The sequence below is a fragment of the Apostichopus japonicus genome, chromosome 16 (assembly GCF_037975245.1).
Source record: "Apostichopus japonicus isolate 1M-3 chromosome 16, ASM3797524v1, whole genome shotgun sequence".
Lineage (NCBI taxonomy): Eukaryota > Metazoa > Echinodermata > Holothuroidea > Aspidochirotida > Stichopodidae > Apostichopus > Apostichopus japonicus.
Window position 1 is genome coordinate 12417218 of NC_092576.1, and position 22918 is coordinate 12440135.

Below are 22918 nucleotides of genomic sequence, written 5' to 3' on the forward strand. Positions count from 1 at the left end.
TTCCTACGCCCTTGCCTTTATATATTCACCCCACTAAGGAATTCGCCTTCTACTACCCTTTCCACTGAGTAGTCCCAGTATCAGATTTCGCCAATGGTAAAGTATTATTAGTTATATTATTTTAAGCTACAATGGAAAGCTAGGGATCGAAGCTGTATAAATTCAGAAATCTGCAATATTTTGATACGTTTAAACAAGAAGTTGTGACACCATAGCCCCCTCCCTGACCCCCGCCCCCGTAATACGGAAAAGATCAATGTTAACCAAGTTTGTCATCAAACTTGATGTTCTTGCTATTAAGCTAAACATTTACTGCTTACTTAGCCTTTACACTTGTGTACAGAGTAAATGGGACACCCAACAAATGGAAACAACATGGCGCCCAAAGTTAAGTTGTCGCAACTCTCAGTACCAAGGAACTCTAATCTATACTCGACATGTTTTTTTTTTTTATATCTTAGATGGAATGAATTTTATTATCTCTACTATATGTATTATTATAATCCATACTAATTTCTGTTTGGACAACTTTTAGGGGTGGGGGGGGGGGTTGATTTATTGTTTATTTAGTGTAAGTTCTTTTTGTTTTCCGATGATATATGGTGATTTGGGAGAATAATGGGTGATTGGATCTTTATGATAGTTTAAGATACATAATGAGTGTTTCACACTTAAGCTAATTGAGGCTGAATAGTTTGTACCTAATGAGAACCAAGATAGAACTTGTGACTGTGTGTGGTTACCAAGGGCGTAGGAACCGGGGGGCTGGGGGGGGGGGGGGGCTGGCGCTCCCCCAGTGAAAAGTATGGGGGCGGAAGTATCATTCCGCCCCCCGCTCCGCAAGTCAGAAAACCCCTTTTTCATTTCCAAATGAGAAAAAAATCTCATTTGGAGCACCAAATTGCATCTAAGGCCAGGTGAAAATGCAAAATTATTTACAAAATGGAGTGGGTGTTGAAGTGTGCTATATTGCACCCCCTTAGACCCCTCCCCCAGGCCGGCCGTCAGTCTTCAGCCCCCCCCCCCCCACTCAAAAGTACCTTTCTACGCCACTGGTGGTTACTGTCAAATGTGTATCACGAATCCCTTATATAGGAATATGGAATTGATCTATAATACACATGGTCTTTGTATGGTAACCGGGTAACTTGTGCATAAATACACAGCAAATAGAAAACTATCTTGTCACCTTTACAGTCCGGTGTTAAAAAAGAAAACTTGGAGATCGTCGGAAGTTATTAATTTTGACGGGGTTTACCAAAAGGAAATCGGGACTTTGATGGGGGGGGGGGCTGTCCTTTCTCCAGGAAAATATCTTAGTAATACAATATAATTCGCGACCTCGTGAACGAAATCATTCTCTTTTTGTAAGTTTTGTTGTTGTTGATATTCCATTTACCAGTTTTGCACACGTTATTTTGGTGCAGTTTGTTGAATTTGTATGCATATTAATGAGTTAGTTTGCATGAGTATTTCAAGTATATTTCTCTCTCATTTTTCTCAAAAAAATAATTAAAAATTACGTTATTTTAGTTAGTATCTATAAGTTCGGTTGTTTTGGTATTTCGTGCCCAGTTTCTTTCTTGGGTAACTTTTCTCATTAAAAAAAAAGTATCTTTTCCCTTTCGTCATAATCACATGGGTACAGTGTCGATGTAAGGGGAGTGGAGTTGACAGGCGCATATCCAAGGGGGGGGGGGGAAGGGGGCGACCGCCCCCCCCTTGAGCATAGTTTTTTAAATAATATTGCTAGTAATTTCAAAATAGAAAATGCTTAGATGCAACTTACAAGGCCTGGGAAGTGTAATTTCCAGCGATCTGGGAGGCATTTTCGGCCAAAATATTCTTCTACGCTTCGCGCCAATTTATGGTGGCGCTAGGCTTAGATAGTTTGCCTACACAGGCTTCGCCCCTCCTTTGGCAATTTCCTCGCTACGCGCCTGACAGTGGAACAAGTTGTTTAGTCTTCGTATCCAAGCCTATTCCCTTTCGAAAGGACTATATGATACCCACACTCGACCATACACTGCCGTGATCACATCCTTACAGTCTCGATGTAAGGGGAGAGTGGTTGCGATTGGATAACTCGTTTGGCGTTTGCGCCTATAATGTCTTTGCGACTTTTGTTACTTAATCGAATTTATAAATATTACATTTCATTTTACCTACACAGGCTTTTTGCAGTGGATAAGCAGGTTGCTAACATATATATATCTCATAGATTTTCATTGTGAACACATTTACACGACCTATAACACTTCTAGACAGATTTAAATTCAGAGCAACAACCAAAAAACACACACAAAATGATTGAAATTCATATCCCATCAGAGTTATTCAGTATATGATTTACTTCAAGGTAACTATAGTCGAGTTTTCATCCAAAAATCAATGGCACTTAAAAGTTAAAACTTTAATGTTTTTCTTCTTCAAAACTTAGCTATTTCTTCATGTATGAGTATAACTCTGACGTAACATCATCATCGAAGAAATCTTGAACAGGATAACAAAAGTTATTATAAAACTTGCTCAGAGTATAATTTTCATTGACGAATGAACAAACAAGGAGAAAACAAATCAGAGATGCATGGTATGATAGTTTGATAGAATTCAACCCAATAATGAATAACATACTTAATAATTAATATTGTTAAAATTGACGAACTATAGACGCAAAAGTCCACGGTATCGTAAAAAATACAAAACATCACTTTCTATATATAAGTGTTCCTACTTCTGTAGAATTTACATCACGAGCTTGAATGTAAACATAAACTAGAAAAACGTGATCTATGATATAGCAATTCTACGCCCCCCTCAACCCCCCCACCCATTCAATCATATTTTCCTTGCTTCATGTATTAAAGCCAATATAAATAACAAATATTTATTTAAAGGAAAGGGAGTACAAAGACCTATCGAATATGAAAATGAAAACAACATGTGATAAAACCATTTAGAAATATTTGTATAAATAGTAAGTAAGATTCTTTCAAGGTTAACACATAAAATGAATATAAAACAATGACTGAAATGATATTAAAAGGTTCTATATATGATCAGACTGGATAAATATTGCAAGCACGATAAATGACGGAATTCCTGTATGTACGATTTGAATTAGATGTGTCGGCAAAGATACACGGATATCTGAGGTTTAGGGTTGCATCGGGTCTCCTCAGCTTTAAAGGTATGCTGTATTGGCCCCAAATATGCTAGATATTCAAATATGGTCACCTCTGGTCAACATTCTTAAACTGTTTTCATTTCAACCCTTGAGAGGCTACTAAAAAGAGCTTATAGCTACAAAGAACATTAACGTTCATTTTGCCAACTGAATGTGATAAACACTACCCCCCCCCCCCTCCTCCAGACGCCTTGTCAAGGGAAATCTTTTGTGAAACTGAAATACAGACACGTCCCCCCTACCGATCTTACACCCCCCCCCCCATCCGCTTCATGTAATGTTAAAGCTAACCTGGTTCTGTTAATTTTCGACACAAAACCACCATCATCCAAGTACGTGTATACCATCATATTTAAATTTAAGTAATTCTTTGTTTCATTAAAACAAAAATCAAGATAGTAAATTACCATGATGTACAAACTGACATTTACAGTAAAATCAGTGTTCGGAATACTTCACCAGTATCAACAGAAAATGTAATGCACGTTCTAACTTAATAGGTCATATCAATATTTAAAAAAAAATTAAAATTGCTCTTGGCGACCTCCAACATTATCTGATTTCATTTTCTCATGTTTTTCTTCTCGTCTTTGATCTCATGTTTGTTATAGTTTAAATATTTTATTTCCTTCTTTGATATATCATTCTTCCTGCCACTGTTTATTATCTTAATTACTAATTAGTCACGTGTCGATATTTCTTGTGATATCAACGTAAATGACTACAATCGGTAATTGGTATTCAGTGTCACGTACATGAGTAGCGATTAGGAAATCATGACGTCATCTTAAAACCGTAATGATGTTTTCCCTGAGTTCCGCATTGTACATCAATTACATACGTCACAATCTGGTTTCCATCACGTGATATAGATTAAAAGCTGGATTTGCGATTCCTTGCTCTGCTTCAGAGTCGAATTGGTTGAGTCTCGGTCTCTCGTTTCCCATTTCGTCTGAACTGGCATAATCAACCTCAACCGGCGTTTCGTTGGTGTTTTTATTTCTGTCAATCTTGGCGTTCCTTGTAGAGAATTTCCGAAGTATACCGCCACCGAAAACAATCGGGTCAAGAATAAATGGCAATAACTGGAGGTGAAACATATGACTTGGAATGAGAGAGTTCGATTGTAAAAGATGAATATAAACTGGGTTAGTATGTGTAATAATGCGAAGGATTAACAATGGTAGAGAGCAGATGATTAATAACAGAGAAACGCCTGAGTATCCCCGAATAATAATTCTAGTTTGCTGCCACAATATCTTCGTCTCCGTGTACCAATCTACATTCCTCAGCGATTTCCTTAATATTCTCCCCAAATTTCCATTCGATCTAACAGCTGCTACGTTAAGTAAACCTAACACCGCGTACATCGTCAAGGGTAAAATAACCGTCAGGGCGAGATTTTCATAGCCCGTAACGTGTATGTTGCTGGTGCCATAACCGTAAACCACTGTACCGAGCATCGCCGCGGTGAAACCGACCGCGAAATTGTCTGCCATACGTCGTCTATCGCGCTGTTGCAACATATATTTCTTCGATGTGGAGAATAACCGGTCCAGAAGAACGTTCGAGACGATGACGAATTCGAAAGCTCGGAAGACGAGAGAGATGGTGGCGATGAGTTCGTTTTTCAGGCTGAAATCCAAGAATGTCAATATGAAGAGAGAGGCGGTGTAGAGTAGGCCAAGGTTCATCATAGCGAAACCGACACGAAGTGGTAAAATACCGAACATTCGATTACGGTATTGGAAAGATGATACCGCGATGTTGGTCGCCATGCCGATCGTACATAGTGCTAACCGAGTGTACAAGCAAATATTATCTTGACATATGAAATTCGTATGAGATGATGGCGGCACAGTGTTATTAACGAACCACTTTATAGCCATTTTTTATATATTTTTTTTGTTACAGATGGAAACTGATATTTATTAAATGGCTTATCAATCTCATTAACATCTTTGGACGTTGATACGACGTCCCCATATGCTATGTGAAGTTTCTTTGTCCGATGGGAAAGCTGGCAAAACTGTTCAATTTAGCTCCCTGTGAGTCCTTTAATAATGATTATTTCATAATACATATGCAGTACATCAAAGTACACACCCAGAGGCCCCCTCTCTCTCTCTTACGTAGCACGTTATAAGTTCATTAAAACAAATAATATCTTTTCTCGTTTAATTAAAACTTACGGAAAGAGTCTTGAGCATAAGCAAGAATCGATTTCTATGATTGAAAGAAATCAACAGGTCTATACCATACTCACGAGAATGCTACATATAGATTAAAGAAAAAAATTGCAAAAACAATAATGAAGAGTTTCTGTTGATCTTACTCCTTGCGGGAAATGCTGGAAGTGACGACATCCATATGTATACACACCGTAGGAATCTCTTGTATAGAACGTAGGTATTTCCATCTGTACATGGGTTAAAGTGCACGCGTTAAACAAACAGGCTATTATATCACTCCAGCAATAGTACCCATGCATGCCGAGCACAATGATAGGCTATAGTATAGGTTCTCCTTTCACTTTTCTCTTCTTAATATCCGTACAGTCACGTGTGAATCCTTCCGGCACGGAAAACTTTCCAGTTTTTTTTCCACAGAATGAATGAATTGATGCATGATTACAACCGAGCGTGGTCACGAGTATACAAGCAAACTTCACTTTGGTATATGAGTATACCAGCGCGCGAGTACCAGTTTCTCTAAAGTATACCCAGAAATATGAGTACAACATTCATGAGATTGAGTACGAGAGTATAGGCCTATACAGGCAAGCTATAGCTAGGCTATATATTAGCTTGTCATATATGAGTACTCCGAATTTGGACTCGCTATACACGTCTCCCATAGTAGGCTATATATATATGATCAACTCTAATTATTTTTAATGACACAGTTGACTTTCTGCGCCTAACGTAAACCATGGAGCTATAAACAGATAGCTCCATGCATAAACTGGACTAACCATCGGACACTATACTACTAGACTATACGCTATACGGTAGGCTACTTCTGTACACGTAGGTATTACTTAACCTTCACATACCGAAACGAAAGAAGCTACTTATCTTCAATGAAGGGTGTTTTTTCTTCGCCAGTGTAGGGTCAATCAACACAAGAATAACAAAAAATAATACAAAAGTAAAAACACTTAATCGCATTAACTAGTCATCACACTGTTTTACACATGCGGGTATATATTCTGCAAACGATATGAGTAACACGATACGTAATATATATATATATATGCATTGTGCGATAGTCTATATGCAACATGTTAAGAACTTTACAAACGTGTTAGTTGAAATTGGGAGCATGAGCTCGCATGCATGAAACAAATCACATTTATTTTCAATTTTAACAACGTTGCTAGAATTAGATTACATAACTCCGTGACTTGTTGGATCATTACTGATGGGGTTAATCAATTAGGTAGGTTCGGTGCAGTAACAAGGGACATTTAAGGGTCAAGGGGCTCCAAGGGAGGGGGGGGGGATGGGTCCAATGTCAAGGGGGTTTCTGTGAACACTTACAAAAAGTGCTCATTTTGGATTGTGCCTCTAAATGATAAGAAAAAGGATGGGGTAAGGTCGCGGGCGGCGTTTGGGGGTGGGGGGGGGGGGGTGGGTGGGCGTTGAAATAAATATATGGTACATTAGGGCACATGTTGATCAAGGGCGGCGGAAGCACTTTTAATCTGGGGGGGGGGGCACCGACATCAAAGGGCACTTTGCAGAAATTCGATTGGACTGATGCAGCCTTATATTTAGTACCCTTTATAACTCTTATTGTAATATCTTATTTGCGTATACACATCACTCCCTCAAGCCCCCCCCCCCCCCTCAAGGAAAATATGCATATAGCACTGCAATATCCAATGAACAAATTGGGAAACAAGGAACAAGTTTTCTTTTGAGACAAAATGAGGTGAAATCATGCTAATTGCTAATGTAGGAATCTTCCGAATTAGAGTTTATTTCTTGTTACTATCTTAACAATTTTATTTCCATTCGAAATAGCTTTGAGTTTGACCGACAGAAATTCATTAAAAGTCAGGGGCGTAGTCAGGATTTGCAAAGTTGTATGTACGACTATCTGAGCGGAGCGCCACCATCAGTTGGCGCGGAGCGTACAAGAAATTTTTTGGTTTTACAAACCCCTCAGATGGCCGGAAACGGCCCTTCCCGAGTTTTCATTCTGGTTACCTGGCCTCTAATTGCTAACTTGAGACACCTCAATTTGTATGTAGAAAATGGGCACATTTTTAACCTGAGGAAAAGTGGGGGGCACGTGCCCCCTGTGCCCCCCCCCGGTTCCGCCGCCCTTGATGTTGATCAACTTTTACACAGGGGGCCTAGCTATAGGTCAGGCTCTTGTATAGCAAATAACGTTTTATATTATGTCACCTATAGACATTATCAGGTTGGATGTATAGAAACTATATAATTTATTCACACGACGTTAAAATGAGAACCTTTCAGCCACAATGCTAACACGTTTATCCTGGATTTAAGGCTGAACATATTCTCTTGCAGAATGGTATGTAAATTGTTCATTTTTATAAATTAATCTTGGAAGAATCACTTTATCAATAAAGTTTTGACAACAGTATATCAAGGATAACAGGTTTCTTAATAATAACAATTGAAACTGTAATTTATGTTGATGCTCTCTCATAATGGAAATATATGCAACTTTAAAAGGAGGATCAACATCACATTATTCAAATGATATGTGGGCTTGTAATTGGGGGTTGACATATTATGGACTAAAATAAGAAATTTTAATGGGCGCAACACTCCACATCATAGTTTGCACCTATTTAAAGCAGCATTTTGCGTTTGGTCGACGTTTTCTACTTTTTTGACATGTCCATCGAGTTTTTTACATATATCAATCACAAAACAGCAAACTAAGATATTAGCCAAGTTTTTCCCTGCCAACAACGTCAATTGGCGAGTAATTAAGGATTTTTGCAGATAATGAGAAAAGTGTCCACGACAAATTCCACAGTTAAAATTAATCGCATACAGTTTCCCCAACCCACTAGTTTGAATTCAACCAATCAGAGATGCAGGTTTAGTTATGAGCCGTTGCTAAAAATAGATTCAAGACTTTGCGTTAGTACAGCCAGGGAGTTATTATGGAACTCCCTGGTACAACTGCCATATAGACTGTACACAAATCAAGCATGGTGTTGTATTACGTAGGCCTATTGGTCAATGACGTTCGTAGTGTTTAAATATTCATATTATGGGCAAGGTTTATTTTGATCCCAACGGAAAATATCTTGGAGGAAAACAAAGTTGAAAGTTGCAAATTTTTCGACTTTTATGCCACCATTTGAAGTAAGATTTAAATAGATCAGCTAGTTATGTATGTCGTTATGGCATAGTGGAGTCAGTGAGGTTGAGAAAAATCATAGAAAAGGACGCAAAATGCTGCTTTAATGAGTTTCCCCAGATTCGTCAAAACTTCAAATGCACGTGTATATCTTCGAACAACAGATTTTGAATGAGATTATCACACACAACAAATACACTGAATATGGGGCAAGTTGGCTAGGTGTCCGTAGCACTTTAACAATAACTACAATCACTCAATTCCACTAATTGCTCTACGTTATACATATGCTGTAGTGCAAAGCTGTGCTATTTACGATAAATGGCGCAGTGCCCTTGACGACAACTTAATGTCACTCTAGGAGACCCCCTCTGACTATGGTTTGACATGGTGAACTCGTGGGGTGGGGGTGGGGGCGGGGGGGTCCGCACTTGTACGTCTGTGTCGGTACCGGGAGGCGTGAAAGGAGGCAACATAAGTAGAGTGGAGGGGCAAAGAGGGGGACAGGAGTGTTACTTGCATGAGGATAGACATTTTCTATTGGTACATCGAATTATTAACAGTGTTACCGCTAGGGTGTAAAAAAAGGGAATCCCTAGTCTTTGTGGGGGTGGGGGATTTTCAAAGTTTGGGATGGGGTGGGGGTAGGGATGTGGGGTTTCATGATGTTAGTAGTTAGATTTACGTACATATACCCGTACAGTGCTAACCACATGGTCGACTATCGCGACTTATACACACTATGCATTGCCGCACTAACGAAGCCTGCAGTATTTTTCCGTTACGAAAAGATGTGACCAATCACATTACTCTTTACAAATGAAGCAACACATTTTTTTTTTTAATATCCGTCTTGTTATTGGCAAGTTTGTAACTACAGTAATGGTGCAAGTTGCAGGAAGTACCAGGAATTGTTGCGGGAAATTCCCAGCAAAGGAGAACATATTTTCGCTGCACCCAGTCTAGATAAATCGCGCGTCCTAATGTGAATACTGAATTTGTAATCCGATCAAACGAAATCCAGGATATTCTATAAAATTAGCCTTTAAAATGTCAAGCGATTTCCCACCAAATTTCGACACAGAAATCAAACGTATTCCTCTTGAATTGCGTTAAATTTTGTTCCAGTATTTTGTGTTTGATGTGATCTCTTATTTGGTAACAAAGCAGCATAGCGCCATATCTTCAGGTTCCAATCATGGGCGGCGATCCGTACTTCCGCATGGGGGGGGGGGGGGTATGACCTTGTTGACTATCTAAGCGTAGCGCCACCATGAGTTGGCGCGAAGCGTACAAGAAAATTTTGGAATTAACAAACCCTCTAGATGGCCGGAAACGGCACTTCCCGAGGTTTCCAAGCGCATATACCCAACTTTAAAATAGGGATGTCATGTCCGAAATATCTCATAATCAGGATCCAAAATACTTTTTTTTTAATTTCGGGTGTTATTTTGGGAAAATTGCCCCTGTCAATCTTGTTTCAGGCGCAACGTTAGAATGTTCGAGAGCTCTTTTATATTATTCGATGAAGAAAATGGCATCATGCAGGCTATTATAGGCCTATACACATGCAATACACAATTACACATAGTTACATTCCTAGGTACCGATTGCTAGGGCATCCAGGTGAAACGTGTATTAAGCATTACCCTGGTAACATGAGATTCTCAGCTGTTCGAGGGAACATGTGCGTGTGTAGGCCTACTATAGGGCCTATATGAATACTATGAGGGTGCATATATGTACTATATCAATACCGTGGGCGCAATAATACATTTTGTTGTTATAGGGCCAATGAAGCCTACAGTCAACTATTCTTGCTTTATTAAAGACGCTTTATTTGAAAAGATCGCACTGCGTTTATGGTAGGCGAGAAATGAAGCTAAAAAAGAGCCGTACATTAACGATGATGCATAAATGTAGGCATGAAAATATTCTTATCCCTGGCATTTGGTGGGGGGGATATGGTGTATTACATCCCCTCCACCCATTTTCATGGGGGGATATATCCCCCCTCCCCCCCCCCCAGGATCGCCGCCCATGGTTCCAATGTAGCACTTTCGGGTCATACTACAGTTTTCAATGTATAAACTTCTGTTCTGTGTCTTAAAATAGTAAAAACTGACCATGTTTCAATGTGTTTTTAAGGAGACATACAAAAGTCTGTTATTACAGTGATGTGATTACATTTAAGCGTGTAAATATGAAAATTCTACCACTACATTCTGTTGAAAAAACATGTTGACAATTTCAATTCAGTCGGTATCTTAGAAGAGGGTATAATTTCATAAATGAGGGTACCAATGTGTGCCATGAACATTTTATCCCAAAAATCCAAAATCCAAAAAATCACCTTTACATCATAAACCCCCTATTCAATTGGGTTTATCTAATAGAAACCTTCAAAATGACAATGTGTTTATACCTTTTAAGGGCAAAAGAGTTAATAACATCCTCAGAACACCTGAATTTCTTGAAAATTGTACGTTTCACTTGTAAAAAGGGACACCAAAATGTTTACATTGCAATAAGTCACCATAAAACTTTTTTTTATTGTTTTATCATAACTATAGTTGTACGGATATAACAAATCACAGGGTGAATAAACTCTTTGCTAAATATCAGAGGTAACTCTTTTCACTTATGTTCCCACGGTGGTTGTTGTTCTATCATTTCCTGTAGCTCGTACACTTTTGATCTATTGAAAAAAACATCACACTGAAAATGAAACTAAGGCCCGCCGAATGTTATCGTCACTCGCAGGGTTGGAGTCGAGTCTGCCAAACTCGGAGTACGAGCCAAGTCCAAGTCCAGAAGGGTCCGAGTACGAGTTCGAGCCAAGTCCGAGTCCAGAAGGCCTCGTGTCCGAGCCAAGTCCCAGTCCACTAGGGTCAAAGTCTGAGCCAATTAAGAGTCCAAAGAGGTCCAGAAAATGTGGATTCGAGTCCGTGTCCCGATTCGAGTCCTCCAACCCTGATGGTCAGTAGTTGAACTCAAAGGCTAACTTATATGATAGACAGTTGAGACTATTGCCTCGGTTTCCAATCTTGACGAGAAGATGAACGGTCAGTTGGTCGAGGGGATTAAAGCTCCTGGGGCCCAGGGCTAATTATAGGAGGCAGGGGAAATATGTAGAAGGCCGGATAAAAATATGGGATGATAAAAAAGGAGAAGTCTTATTTCGTAATAAGTCTTTTACTGAAAAGGTCATCATTATTGGGGACCAAAGTTAGCATGCTAAAATCTGCTAGAAGGCTCTACATATTATTCCAGGCATAGATGTGGGTTCTTTTCGACAATTAAATGTCTAAGAGAGCAACATACCACTTACAAATTATCGCAGTAGTAGCAGTAACATTAATTATCGAAGTTTGAGCATGTGTGTGACCATTATTTGATTTTCTAGCATATGTGGCAAGTTAAAACGGAGAGTGCAAAAGTGGGCCTGCTGTCCATAGTTATCTCCGGGGAGGCGGTGGAGGGGGGGGGGTAGGAGAAGTCAAGCTGTTACGAATTTATTCCTAATATTATCAACTTAATGGTCCGGTTATCATGGATGAAATGACGCCATGTAAAGCGTTTCGGTTCAGTTGCTACACACTACACATGTCACATTAAAATCGTTGCCCTGTTTTCTTTGACTGAAGTTTGTTTATTGTCGAGTCCGTAGATAGGAAAAAATTAAGGAGCCTAGCAAAATATATGAATCGTGGCACGATGGTAGTTAGTTAAACAATAGACTCGCCTAAGTCCACTTCACAAGGAAATGGAAGGAGAACGAGAAAAAACAACTTTAACGGAAGAAGAAAGGGGAAAAAACAGGAAAATGGATAAAACTTCGCCACCCACTCTCAAAAAGAATGGAGTTATTTTAAGTTACTAACGATGTGTATGTATTGATCTCTAAACCAGCTGGAATAATCTTTCAGTTGTTTTAAACGATACAATTGGTTGGATATAGTTTCAGTAAAAATAGACAGTCAAATGTCCAAATGTTATTTCTTTTTCACGGAAAGTCAATCCATTACCCCATCCAGCATACCACCTTCCCCTCCCACTCCCAATTCCGCCCACTTGATACATTAATACTCACGTAGCCTACGTGTGACGTCATATATACTTGACTTGGAATTGCATGTTCTCACTGAGATGGTGAACCAGAGTTTGCCAGTAAGTTCTAAATGTGGTACGGAGTGGGGGGAGTGGGGAGTGTAGTGGAGTGTTGGGGAGGGGTGGGGAGGGAGGCGTGTGATGAAAAGGGGGGGTGTTAGGACAATGGCGTATGAGTCCCGATTGACCACCTTGAACTAGTCCAGCTGGAACGAAATGATGATCTGGCAATATTTGCTGGCCATTTAGACTTGTCACTTTTATATACGTGTATACCACGAAATGACCACGACCACCTCCAGTTATCGTAGGCTAAGGTGTTCATGCCGCATAGAGTGTTACGTCATGCGTAATGAAACCTGATTTACATACCATTTCAAATGTCATATTTCAGTGACATTTCCACACACAGCTGGATGTATCATGCATAGGCCTCTTTACTGTCACAACCGGGTAACAATTGCACACGTCTTTCCTCGTGCATGCTGTATACATTGCGCCCACGTGCAATCATTGTAGTAGCGTATATCATGACATTTACTGGCATGTCTATTTATTTTTAGTTCTTTTATGCTCCTCTGCAATTCTTACCACGAAAGGGAACCGCTTGCTATGAATGGAGGTTTATCTTTCCCCCAATATATCTCGGTGAATTTCCGCCAGCACTTCCTGTCGTTTGTCCACCAGCCTGTCAGAAATGCCACTCTCTGGCTACTATTGTAACGTTGTAAACTCACTGCAGTAACATTCTGTTTTCCTGAAATACCGGAAGCTCCGACCACGAGTAAGATATCCTCGTATCTGATTGGTTCAGATGTCAACAGATTCTAAGATTTTCCCAGAGTGGAATGCCATTACATTGATGACACTAGAAACGTAGAAAAAAGACGTGACCATTCTAGCAAATAAATAGGCTATATTTACCCTGTTTCTTTTTTTTCGGATGATCAGGTGGTCCTTCTTCTCCTCTCGCTATCTGCGTTTTTATGGAAAAGAAACGATTAAATAGGTTTGAAACTTGAATTTTTACGTTATTTTATTTTGTACACTCTTATTATAGATTAGGAGACTTCGACTGTGGTGAATTTGCAATGTTTTGGGGTTGTTTGATCTCCATATACATTTCTTCATGAGCTTGGCAATAGTCAAGTTACACTACAAGTATTGAAGACGAAAAACGGTAGTAAAAAATGAAAATGATAAATATGAGAAGTTGCCATGGAAACGACATATGTTAAGAACCGTGGAATGGAATCATTAACTAATTAATTATCTTAATTAGTGAAATGATCTTAGGTAATGATTTTTCTTTACCATGGAAACGTGAATTTCTTTAATGGTTTTAATGTTTCAATCATGTTTTGAAGAAACCTTTGTATGATTTTGAAGAAAACTTTGTATTACTTTATTAATTTTGGACAAAAACATGAATGTTGATGCCACAAACCACACGAATAGCTTCTGGCAGAGCAGACTACATTCCGATACTACATTAGTAATGGCAATCACACATATTTTTAAAATATTTTTTAAAATACATTGACAGTTATAAAACTTAATACAAGTGGCTATGTTGTACCACCTAAACTGAAATTGCATGCACTTCTCAATCGGTTCCCTTCCGACATATCATAAGAAAAAGACATAAAGAAAAAGACAAAGAAGGAAAAGAAAGACAAAAAGACAAAAGAAAAAGACAAATGAAAGAAAGAAAGAAAGAAAAGAGAAAGACAAAGAGAACAAGAAATAGAATGAAAAAAACAAAAAAAAAAGACAATAGAAAAAGACAAAGGCAATGACAAGAAAGAAAAAACAAGGGAAAAACAGGATAAGAAAAAAAGGAAAAAGATAAAGACAAAAAGAAACAAAAGAAAAAGAAAAAAAGACAAGGACAAAGACAAAAAGAAAAAGGAAAAGACAAGAAAGAAAAAAAGGAATAGAGAAGAAAAGAGAAAAAAAAAGAACAAAGAAAAGAACAAAGACAAATGAAAAGACAAAAAAGAAAACATAAACAAAACAAAAAAAGACAAAAGGAAAAGACAAGGACAAAAAGACAAAGACAAAAGAAAGAGACAAATACAAATAAAAAGACGAAGAAAATGGAAAGGAAAGAAGAAGAAAACCTCTTTGTCTCGGTTTGAAATCCTGTTTTGTTTATGGAATACAATCAACTACATATATTATATAAGTGTTACGTATACGTCCTACAGGAAATACATTATCAATGTAACCAGCTGTGTTAACTATCGCAACACCCCGTCGTGTGAACGTCAATGGGGTTGTTACTAGGAATATAGCTGATAATCTGGTGTATTAGTCTTCACCAGTTTCTGGTCACCAACATAATTGAACTCGACGTAGTCATATGAAATTGAATGATATCGTTTGCCGCCCATTATTCTCGATGTCAAACTGGTTACCTGATACTCGTAGTGACACTTATTGTTTAATGTTGAAATTGAGTTATTTCTAGTGATTTTCACTATTTTTGTTTCCTTCTGCTGATTCATCCAACAAAGCTTCGACGGACAAAGGGATAATGGATTTAGATCACTGAAAAGCAACAAAACAACCAAAATCAAGATAGATTTTGTTTCTTCTTGAAAACATTGGGTGCTGTTTTAACACTAAAAGTTTTGCACAAAACTTCTAACAAAATGGAATTTAAACTCACTATCGTTGCCGCACTATTTATGATCATTGGAACTCAAACGCATTTCGTAAGCTCTGTGTTGAGAGGAAAAGCTACGGACATGGGTAAGTCTTAACTTCGTTTAAAAACTTATAATATATCAAGATCAAAATATTGAAATGATATCCCACATGGAGTGATCCGTTTGAAGGACAATTCACAAACGGACTTTACAATCACTGCACTGGTACGGACGGCCTGTTGGTGCCCTCCGTCCCTCGGGAAAACACGGCTATTGGGTTCAGTGGCATAGCTAGCAAAAACGATGGGAGCGGGTCCTTCACACCCCCCCCCCTACTCCCGTCTCTCTTATGACAAAGTGTCGATATTTAAACCAGTTCTGCATACAACTTTTACAAATTGTAGATAAAATTCTGGTTAAAATGATTTAACACCTTCCACGTTCTTTCAGTTAATTTGAAGTATAAGTAATATTTTTTTTGTTCAAAATAGAAATAATAAATGCGATTCAATTCCATCATTGTACATTTTTCATGGTATGAAAAAATAACTGCATTTATCTTTATCTAAGTTTTCGGTCATATTTTGTTTACATATATATTAAATAAGTCTCTTTCACATTACACTAAAGAAACACTTGAAGGTACATTTTATGTAACCATGTAATATGAAACTATGCAGTAATGCTACATGCATGGTTACTGTCACATGTAACAATGTTGTGTTCTTCAGCAAGTTTGTGTTCAGATAAGAATTCTTATAACCAACCATGAAACAACGTAAACAAATTATCAGGGGATTGTGAATACAAATCTGTTTATATTCAATACTTTACGAAAGCAACAAATTAATTAATTAAACTGACACAACTTCAAGGACTACAATGCGTAAATTAATCAAACTGGACCGGGAATATGAAATATTAGACAACTTTACTTAAAACGAGAGTATCGTTGAAGCTGTTATGTACGAAATGACGATGTTGGCAGAGTGTGGTTACAGATCAACAAGAACAGAATGTAACACTCTCTAATTAATATTTGATTAGATTACGAAACAATCTTCGTTTTAACTGTTGGAAATATATGCAAAAATATACCGATCATTTAGCTAAATTATTGTCTAAAATCAAAAAAAAAATGGAGGAAAGTTTTTTACTTTATTTTATGGATTTATTTAACAAAATAAAACGAAAAACTTTGTTTTTACCCTCCACATTTTATCTGATCAATTGAGTTGAATAACATTGTGAGAGCTTTAAGACTAGATACTTCATTTAGCCTAATCATTAGATTAAAAAGAAGATAAATAAATTGAAAATTATGATTGTTATTATTACAAAAATCATTGATTAAAATCAATTGATTAAAATTGTATTGATCAAATGATTCAATGCATCAAATGATTCAATGATTTAAATGATTCAAATGATTCATTGATCAATTGATCAAAAATTCATTGATCATTGATTGATAAAAAAATCATCAAAAATTCAATTGATCAAAATTGATAAAAAAAATCAATTGATCATAATCAATTGATTTTTGGTTTTGTCTGACGTCATCCCGTAGTTTAAGTTGTAAAATTAGTAAAGAACTCAAGAAACATGGCAAGAATGGATTTATTTTAATCAACTACATTTTAATTGGGTATCAAATTTGCTTTTTTTTCTTTTTTTCTTTACATTGTTGCTTTCTTGTTTCTTCAATTTAGTCAGATTACGCAATTTAATTAAAAACAATGTTACATTGAAAGTTAACCATATCATTAAATGCATTTTCAAGCAATCAAGAAAAGAGGAATCTCAAGTATACTTTAAGCATATTTTCAGATATAATTTTCCATAAGTACCTCTTGGTATGACTTTTACTGGAATCATCGACATATATTTGAATTATATTTTTAATGTCCTCATGCCCTCATAAGATACAGAATTGAAAAATACAACTTTCCATCACATGAAATCGACGGTTAGCTTTATCGGCAACTAAAACACACAGCGAAGTGACAAGCATTATAGTTCCTGTGTGAACTAATTTTAGTTCTCCTTATCGCAATCGGCTATTTCCCTTCTCCCCAGTAATATGCTTTCGAGCCTATTATACAGCCTGTGTTGGGTAAAGGGTATAGTGACCCAAAAAACCCCGACAAAGTTAACTACCGACTTACACGCTACATTGGAATAACCATTCAAAAAATCATTCTACAAAACGTTAACATAAAGTTCTTGTCCCGCCCTCCCCCTCCAACCCCCCCCCCCCGACAGTCAGGTTAAGCCACATTTCGTTCTCTTGACAAAAAATGAAGAGGAGGAAGGCGTAGAAGTAAAAGAAAAACATCAGAATTCAGGCAAAAAAGAAGAAGCTAATTGAACACCCGATACACATAGAGAACCACTGTAAATCTTACAGTTTTGTACCACAATAAAACTGGATCGTGCTATAATTCGGTAGCATGTGCTATATTAGGATTACAGTAAGAACTGAGGATATGTGTAATTCCAACGAACACAGTTGTTTGGGATTTGTTGGAATTACAAATATCCTCAGTTCGTACTGTAAACCTTATTGCACATGCTACGATTTATCAGATATGTCAGCACGATCCAGTATTTACTGTGGTACAACACTTTTAGACTTACAGTAGTTACTGTAATCTCTGTGTGAATCGGCTGAATTGAAACATCTTTGGAAAAAAATTAAGGCAAACATTGTTGCGTATCTTAATAAATACTGAACATTCCTGTAATCAAGATGAATCCAATGGATTAAAAATAAACCTTATATAGACTTTAACTTGGTATTACGTAATCTGCGTTGGATTACGTCAATCTGATTTCGCAATTGCTTCTATACCAGCAGTGACTGTGGGTCTCATGATATTGACATCATCCAGTTACTGGGATATAAACAATCATCTCGAATGTGCCTCTTAATCTGATCTGGATAAATTCGGACTTAATTTTCCTTTTGTTTGTAAGATATGCCTGAAAGCAACAGCAAAGAGTATGTAAGTATTTTTTGCTCCTGCGCGAATCGGACATTAATAAGGCGGATTAAAAAAAGCTATATTTTGCTTTATGTATTCGTCTCGCTTTATTAGGTGTTTCTGATTTAATATATTTCTAAACAATAGCTGGTTGCTCTTCTTCATAACAATATATAATATCATGTATGATATATAATATATATAATATAATATATTATACAAATAATATAGGATATATATATATATATATAATACAATATATTAGAGTTGGTTGGTTGGCGTCTATCTTGGCGCAGAGTGCTCTATGTCCAGTGGACAGAGCGGAATATGTGTTGATACTAGTTGAGACTAGTGGAACACTAGTAGTTGTAACTCGGAGTTTCACGCGTTTTAGCGATCGTCAGACAACTCTGGGTATTGTTGTCTGACGATCGCTAAAACGCGTGAAACTCCGAGTTACAACTACTAGTGTTCCACTAGTCTCAACTAGTATCAACACATAATACAATATATTATATATATTGCTTTTACTGAATTACCGTGTTTACTTACATTTTGAAGGAACTTCAACATGATCATGAATAAATGTGTTGCATGGGTGACGGTACTTCATTAATTGATGATTATGCAAATAGCTTCCCTTTATGAGTTTATTATGCATATTAGACCCACCTATGCCCATGTCTGCGTGACATTGGGTAGGTTTAATTTTATAACTGAGCGAACTTGAAGATTTTGCATTAGGCCTTAACAGTAAAAACGCTATTCGTTTAAAAATTTTGATGTGATCTAACCTTAACAAACGAGCATATTTTGTTTCTTTTCTGTTTGTGGGGTGGGGATGGGTTGGGTACTGGGAATCAAGAGACAAATTCAAACACAGTCAACTGTTTTTTTTTTATGTTACTCATTCAAAAAAGAAGGTTAGGTATAAGTTAGAGAAATGTCCATCTCGAAACCTAAATAAAATAGAAAAGGTCATTTTTTTTTACAAAGCTGCCGTTTTACATCAATAATTCAAGGATGGATTAAATCGTTGATTCCACCTGGCCTAATCGACCCTAAAAATGTCAACTCAAAAATCGGATAATCTCTGTCAATTTACTATCTATCTGATCCAGACGTGATGAGAAAGGTTAGAGGTCAGCTTTATATTGTTCCGGTGCAACTCTGATAGTTAACTTTACAGGGGAAAAAAACAGAAGGATACTTCGGAAGTCAACATGGATTTTGACTTTTTTTCTTTCTTTCTTTTTGGTTATAAAATAAACATTGACATTCTGGTTTACCCTGTTAGATGGTTTTGCGGCTTTATGAATACTCCCTGTATCATGTTTTATGTTTCATGTTTTATGTTTCAAGCTTTATTGTTCATAGGTAAAGTTGTTTAATTGATAGTAACTGGCAATGGTACTTTTTAAGAAAAAGTCGCCCAGGAAAGAACCTGGGCACGAAAACCAAACTACCGAACGACTGATCCGCTCTCAACCCCAGTCCTCTTGCATTGGGACTGTGACTGTGTGATCATCGTCGGGTGTGTATCACCATTCCCCTCGAAAGGGAACAGATACTACACATGATCTTAGCCAATAGGCAATGGTTAACAGCGATCGCACTTTTACATGGATGACACATGCGTATAAACTTCCGTTCCTTACACAAATATACAGCCACAATGACCGCAAAGAAAGTTTTGATGTAAAAAAGACGTCTGCGGTTATGTCCTGGGTACTTATAAAGCCCCATGTTTGACCTAAATAGCAGACTTCAAGACTAGTAGTATCATTTAATCGATGAAACATTTTCTTTTGTAAGTGATAACAACAAACTAGAATCTTGAGTTAGCAAGAAGATTTTTTTGTAGTAACCACTGGAACACTTATTTCACATATAACCATACAAAAGAACAGTTGGACTTTAGCCGGGAATTCTGAGTTTGAGCAGCACCAATAATTTAAGGACTCGCGTCCTGTAACTTGTGAAGTTTTTACTCATAATGGTGACTTTGGTGGTTTTGAGATGGAGGTAGGGGAGGGGCGGGGGAGGGGGTGATCTTCTTTTATCCCCCAAAAACGAAGTGAATCAATAGGAGGTCATTAAGACCTACATATTTAATTAATCTACCAGTAAGCATTGATCAGCACCCAGTCAAAGAGGCTGGCAATTCATGTAGCTACTTCACATTAAACATACTTATATAATTACAAAGATTGTATGAAAGGAATGCAAATTGCCAGTCTTTTTGTAAGTCCTGGATTTTACCAACTGACTGACCTAGCCTTTCGTTGGCGGCGATGCCATATACGATTTCATTGTAAGGGGGAGGGGGGGTGCCACTAATATTGTAAGAAAATTCCTGTTAGATAACAGTAATATTGAAATTCATGTGTGAAAATCTAAGAACAGCGTCTACTTGACGTCGGCGAATGTGTCATAATATTATCATGGTTTGGTCAACAAAAACAACGTGTTCTCGTGATATTCCAAGCTCTTTTATTTTTAATTCGGAATTGAGAGATTACAGAAGTCTTCCATTTCATATATATTCCAGACGTCTTTTCGCAAACTAAACAAGACCGAAAAGATACTTTAGACGCTGTACATATATAAGATTGATGTAATGATTGCATATGAAATATATCACTTTAAGGTTAAGAAATATATCTATTCGGTGCATTTTTTTCTAATGCACCACATTAAGCAATTCCGGATAAATAAATCTCAGAAAAAGTTTCCGGTGCAAGTTTTTTTTATATATTTTGTTTTAGTTTTTCACTCGATTGTTTCTAGGTTCCCTGGTTTTCATTTTCTGTGCAGGTAGGTCAAACCAGCAGACCACGTAATTGTAAAAACAGAAAACGGGTCATACAAAATCACAGTCAATCTAATCAAGGTGCACCAAGCAGTCTAGTTTAGCACCTGGGACTCAGGTAATCCGCACGACATGGCAAAAAATAAACGTTTACATGTAAAAAAGGAAAACAATAAATTCTAAAGGAAGTTATGTTGTTTGTAAGATAAGTTTATCTTAAAGGAGCTTTTATTATTACTTTATCACTTCAAAAAGAACAAAATACAGCATCCCTAACTTGAAATTGAGTGTCCATCTTCCAAAAGAGATCATGTCATGTTGGTTTAACATGAAATAAAAGATTTGAAAGGTGTAATAATAATTGTGAGACCCTTGGTCACGTTCCAGGGTTCCCAAGCCTAATTCCAAGTTGGGCTATTTATTGCAAACCTGATTTTTCGAAACCTGCCACCATATGATTTGGATTTTTTTTTAATGGAAATAAAATATCGTTTTACCAATAAAATAGTAAGAGGGAATATCTGCCAAAGTAGTATTCATTTGTAAAAATGGAAATCCTCCGCTCTATAATAGTGGCAATAGGGGGAGAACTACGGTGGTGGAACTACAGTCGTCGTTATATTTTTGCACGTGCCATAGATATCTTTATCAACGATCTGTTATATGAGATTTATGAACAAACATACGGAATATTAAATAACACCACGACACCACAACAAAGACGAAACACACACAGTGGTAGCAATATGCTCTTATTCTCTACTTACTACTAAGCTACTACTAATATTAATCAGCAGTTATTATTACGACGCTTAAGCGTCCACAAATGAAGGAGAAGCTCGCAAGGGCTTATGGATTACAACTTACACGTCGGGTGGCTTCCAATTTAACATTGTAACTCAAATTTGGAATCTTTTTAATTAAGAAGGTCATTCCAGTTGGGAAAACCGTAGATTGCTCTTGGATGAAAAACCCACCTTACTATAACCCGGCCGGGTATCGAACCCGGAACCTTTCGATTGCTTAGCCTCATTGCTTCAAAATCCCACCGCCTTTATCAACTCGGCCACAGCACCGGTATACTTTAAGTTAAACGGACTTATAAGGTGGACTCAAAAATGAGTCTTCTGTTCGGATCGAGCAGAATCTCCACCAGCTATACTATTCGAATCATAGCACACATACCTATTAAAATGCCATCATACGTGTTTGCCTGTTGTTACACGTATATAGGATAACAAGTTACGTCGTTTTAAAGTATAGAATAAGAAAGACAGAGGTAAAGTATCGTTCGATATCTGCGATACGATAGGCAGGTTGATATTAACCATCAGATACTCATTGCTCGCACAGTGACTACTGTTCACGCCCTGTAACACATGTTACCGTGTTACGAACACAAAGTATAGTAATTACCGATGCACGGTTGTGGGACATGAACAGTAGTTGCTGTACCAACGATTGAGTGCGAGTTCCTTAATACGCGATTCTAAAATGAAGTCATATGTAGTCGTGTTATGCTATAGGTATAGGCCTATGGAAATACCGGAACATTGCCCCTTCTTCGTTCACGGCATAACGAATTGGCGTAATTTAAATAGAGGTGTGAACTGGAATCAAGCGGTACCGTGCCTCGTTTACTTTATCTCGTAGGCATTCTCACCTTTATAGACTCCTTGTAGAGTTGCGCAGGTCTTAATCTTACATAGGAACAAGTTAACAGCTTTGCAGTTGTTACAGTGCAAAGCTGTAACACATTTTACCGTGTTACGAACATAAAGTAGTTACTATGCTGATGCACGGTTGTCGGACATGA

At 37.5% G+C, this 22918-nt stretch overlaps 2 protein-coding genes across 2 annotated transcripts in view; both read left to right on the top strand.

Annotated features, from left to right (window-relative positions):
• The window catches only part of LOC139983148 (dnaJ homolog subfamily C member 25-like), a 376890-nt gene that overhangs the window by 334157 nt on the left and 19815 nt on the right, over positions 1 to 22918 (top strand). The gene's annotated exons all lie outside the window — the stretch shown is intronic.
• The window catches only part of LOC139983143 (WAP, Kazal, immunoglobulin, Kunitz and NTR domain-containing protein 2-like), a 34120-nt gene continuing 26241 nt past the window's right edge, over positions 15040 to 22918 (top strand). The window contains exon 1 of the mRNA XM_071996520.1: positions 15040 to 15406. Coding sequence (XP_071852621.1) covers positions 15307 to 15406 — 100 coding nt within the window. The 5' untranslated portion in view covers positions 15040 to 15306. The remainder of the gene's footprint in view (positions 15407 to 22918) is intronic.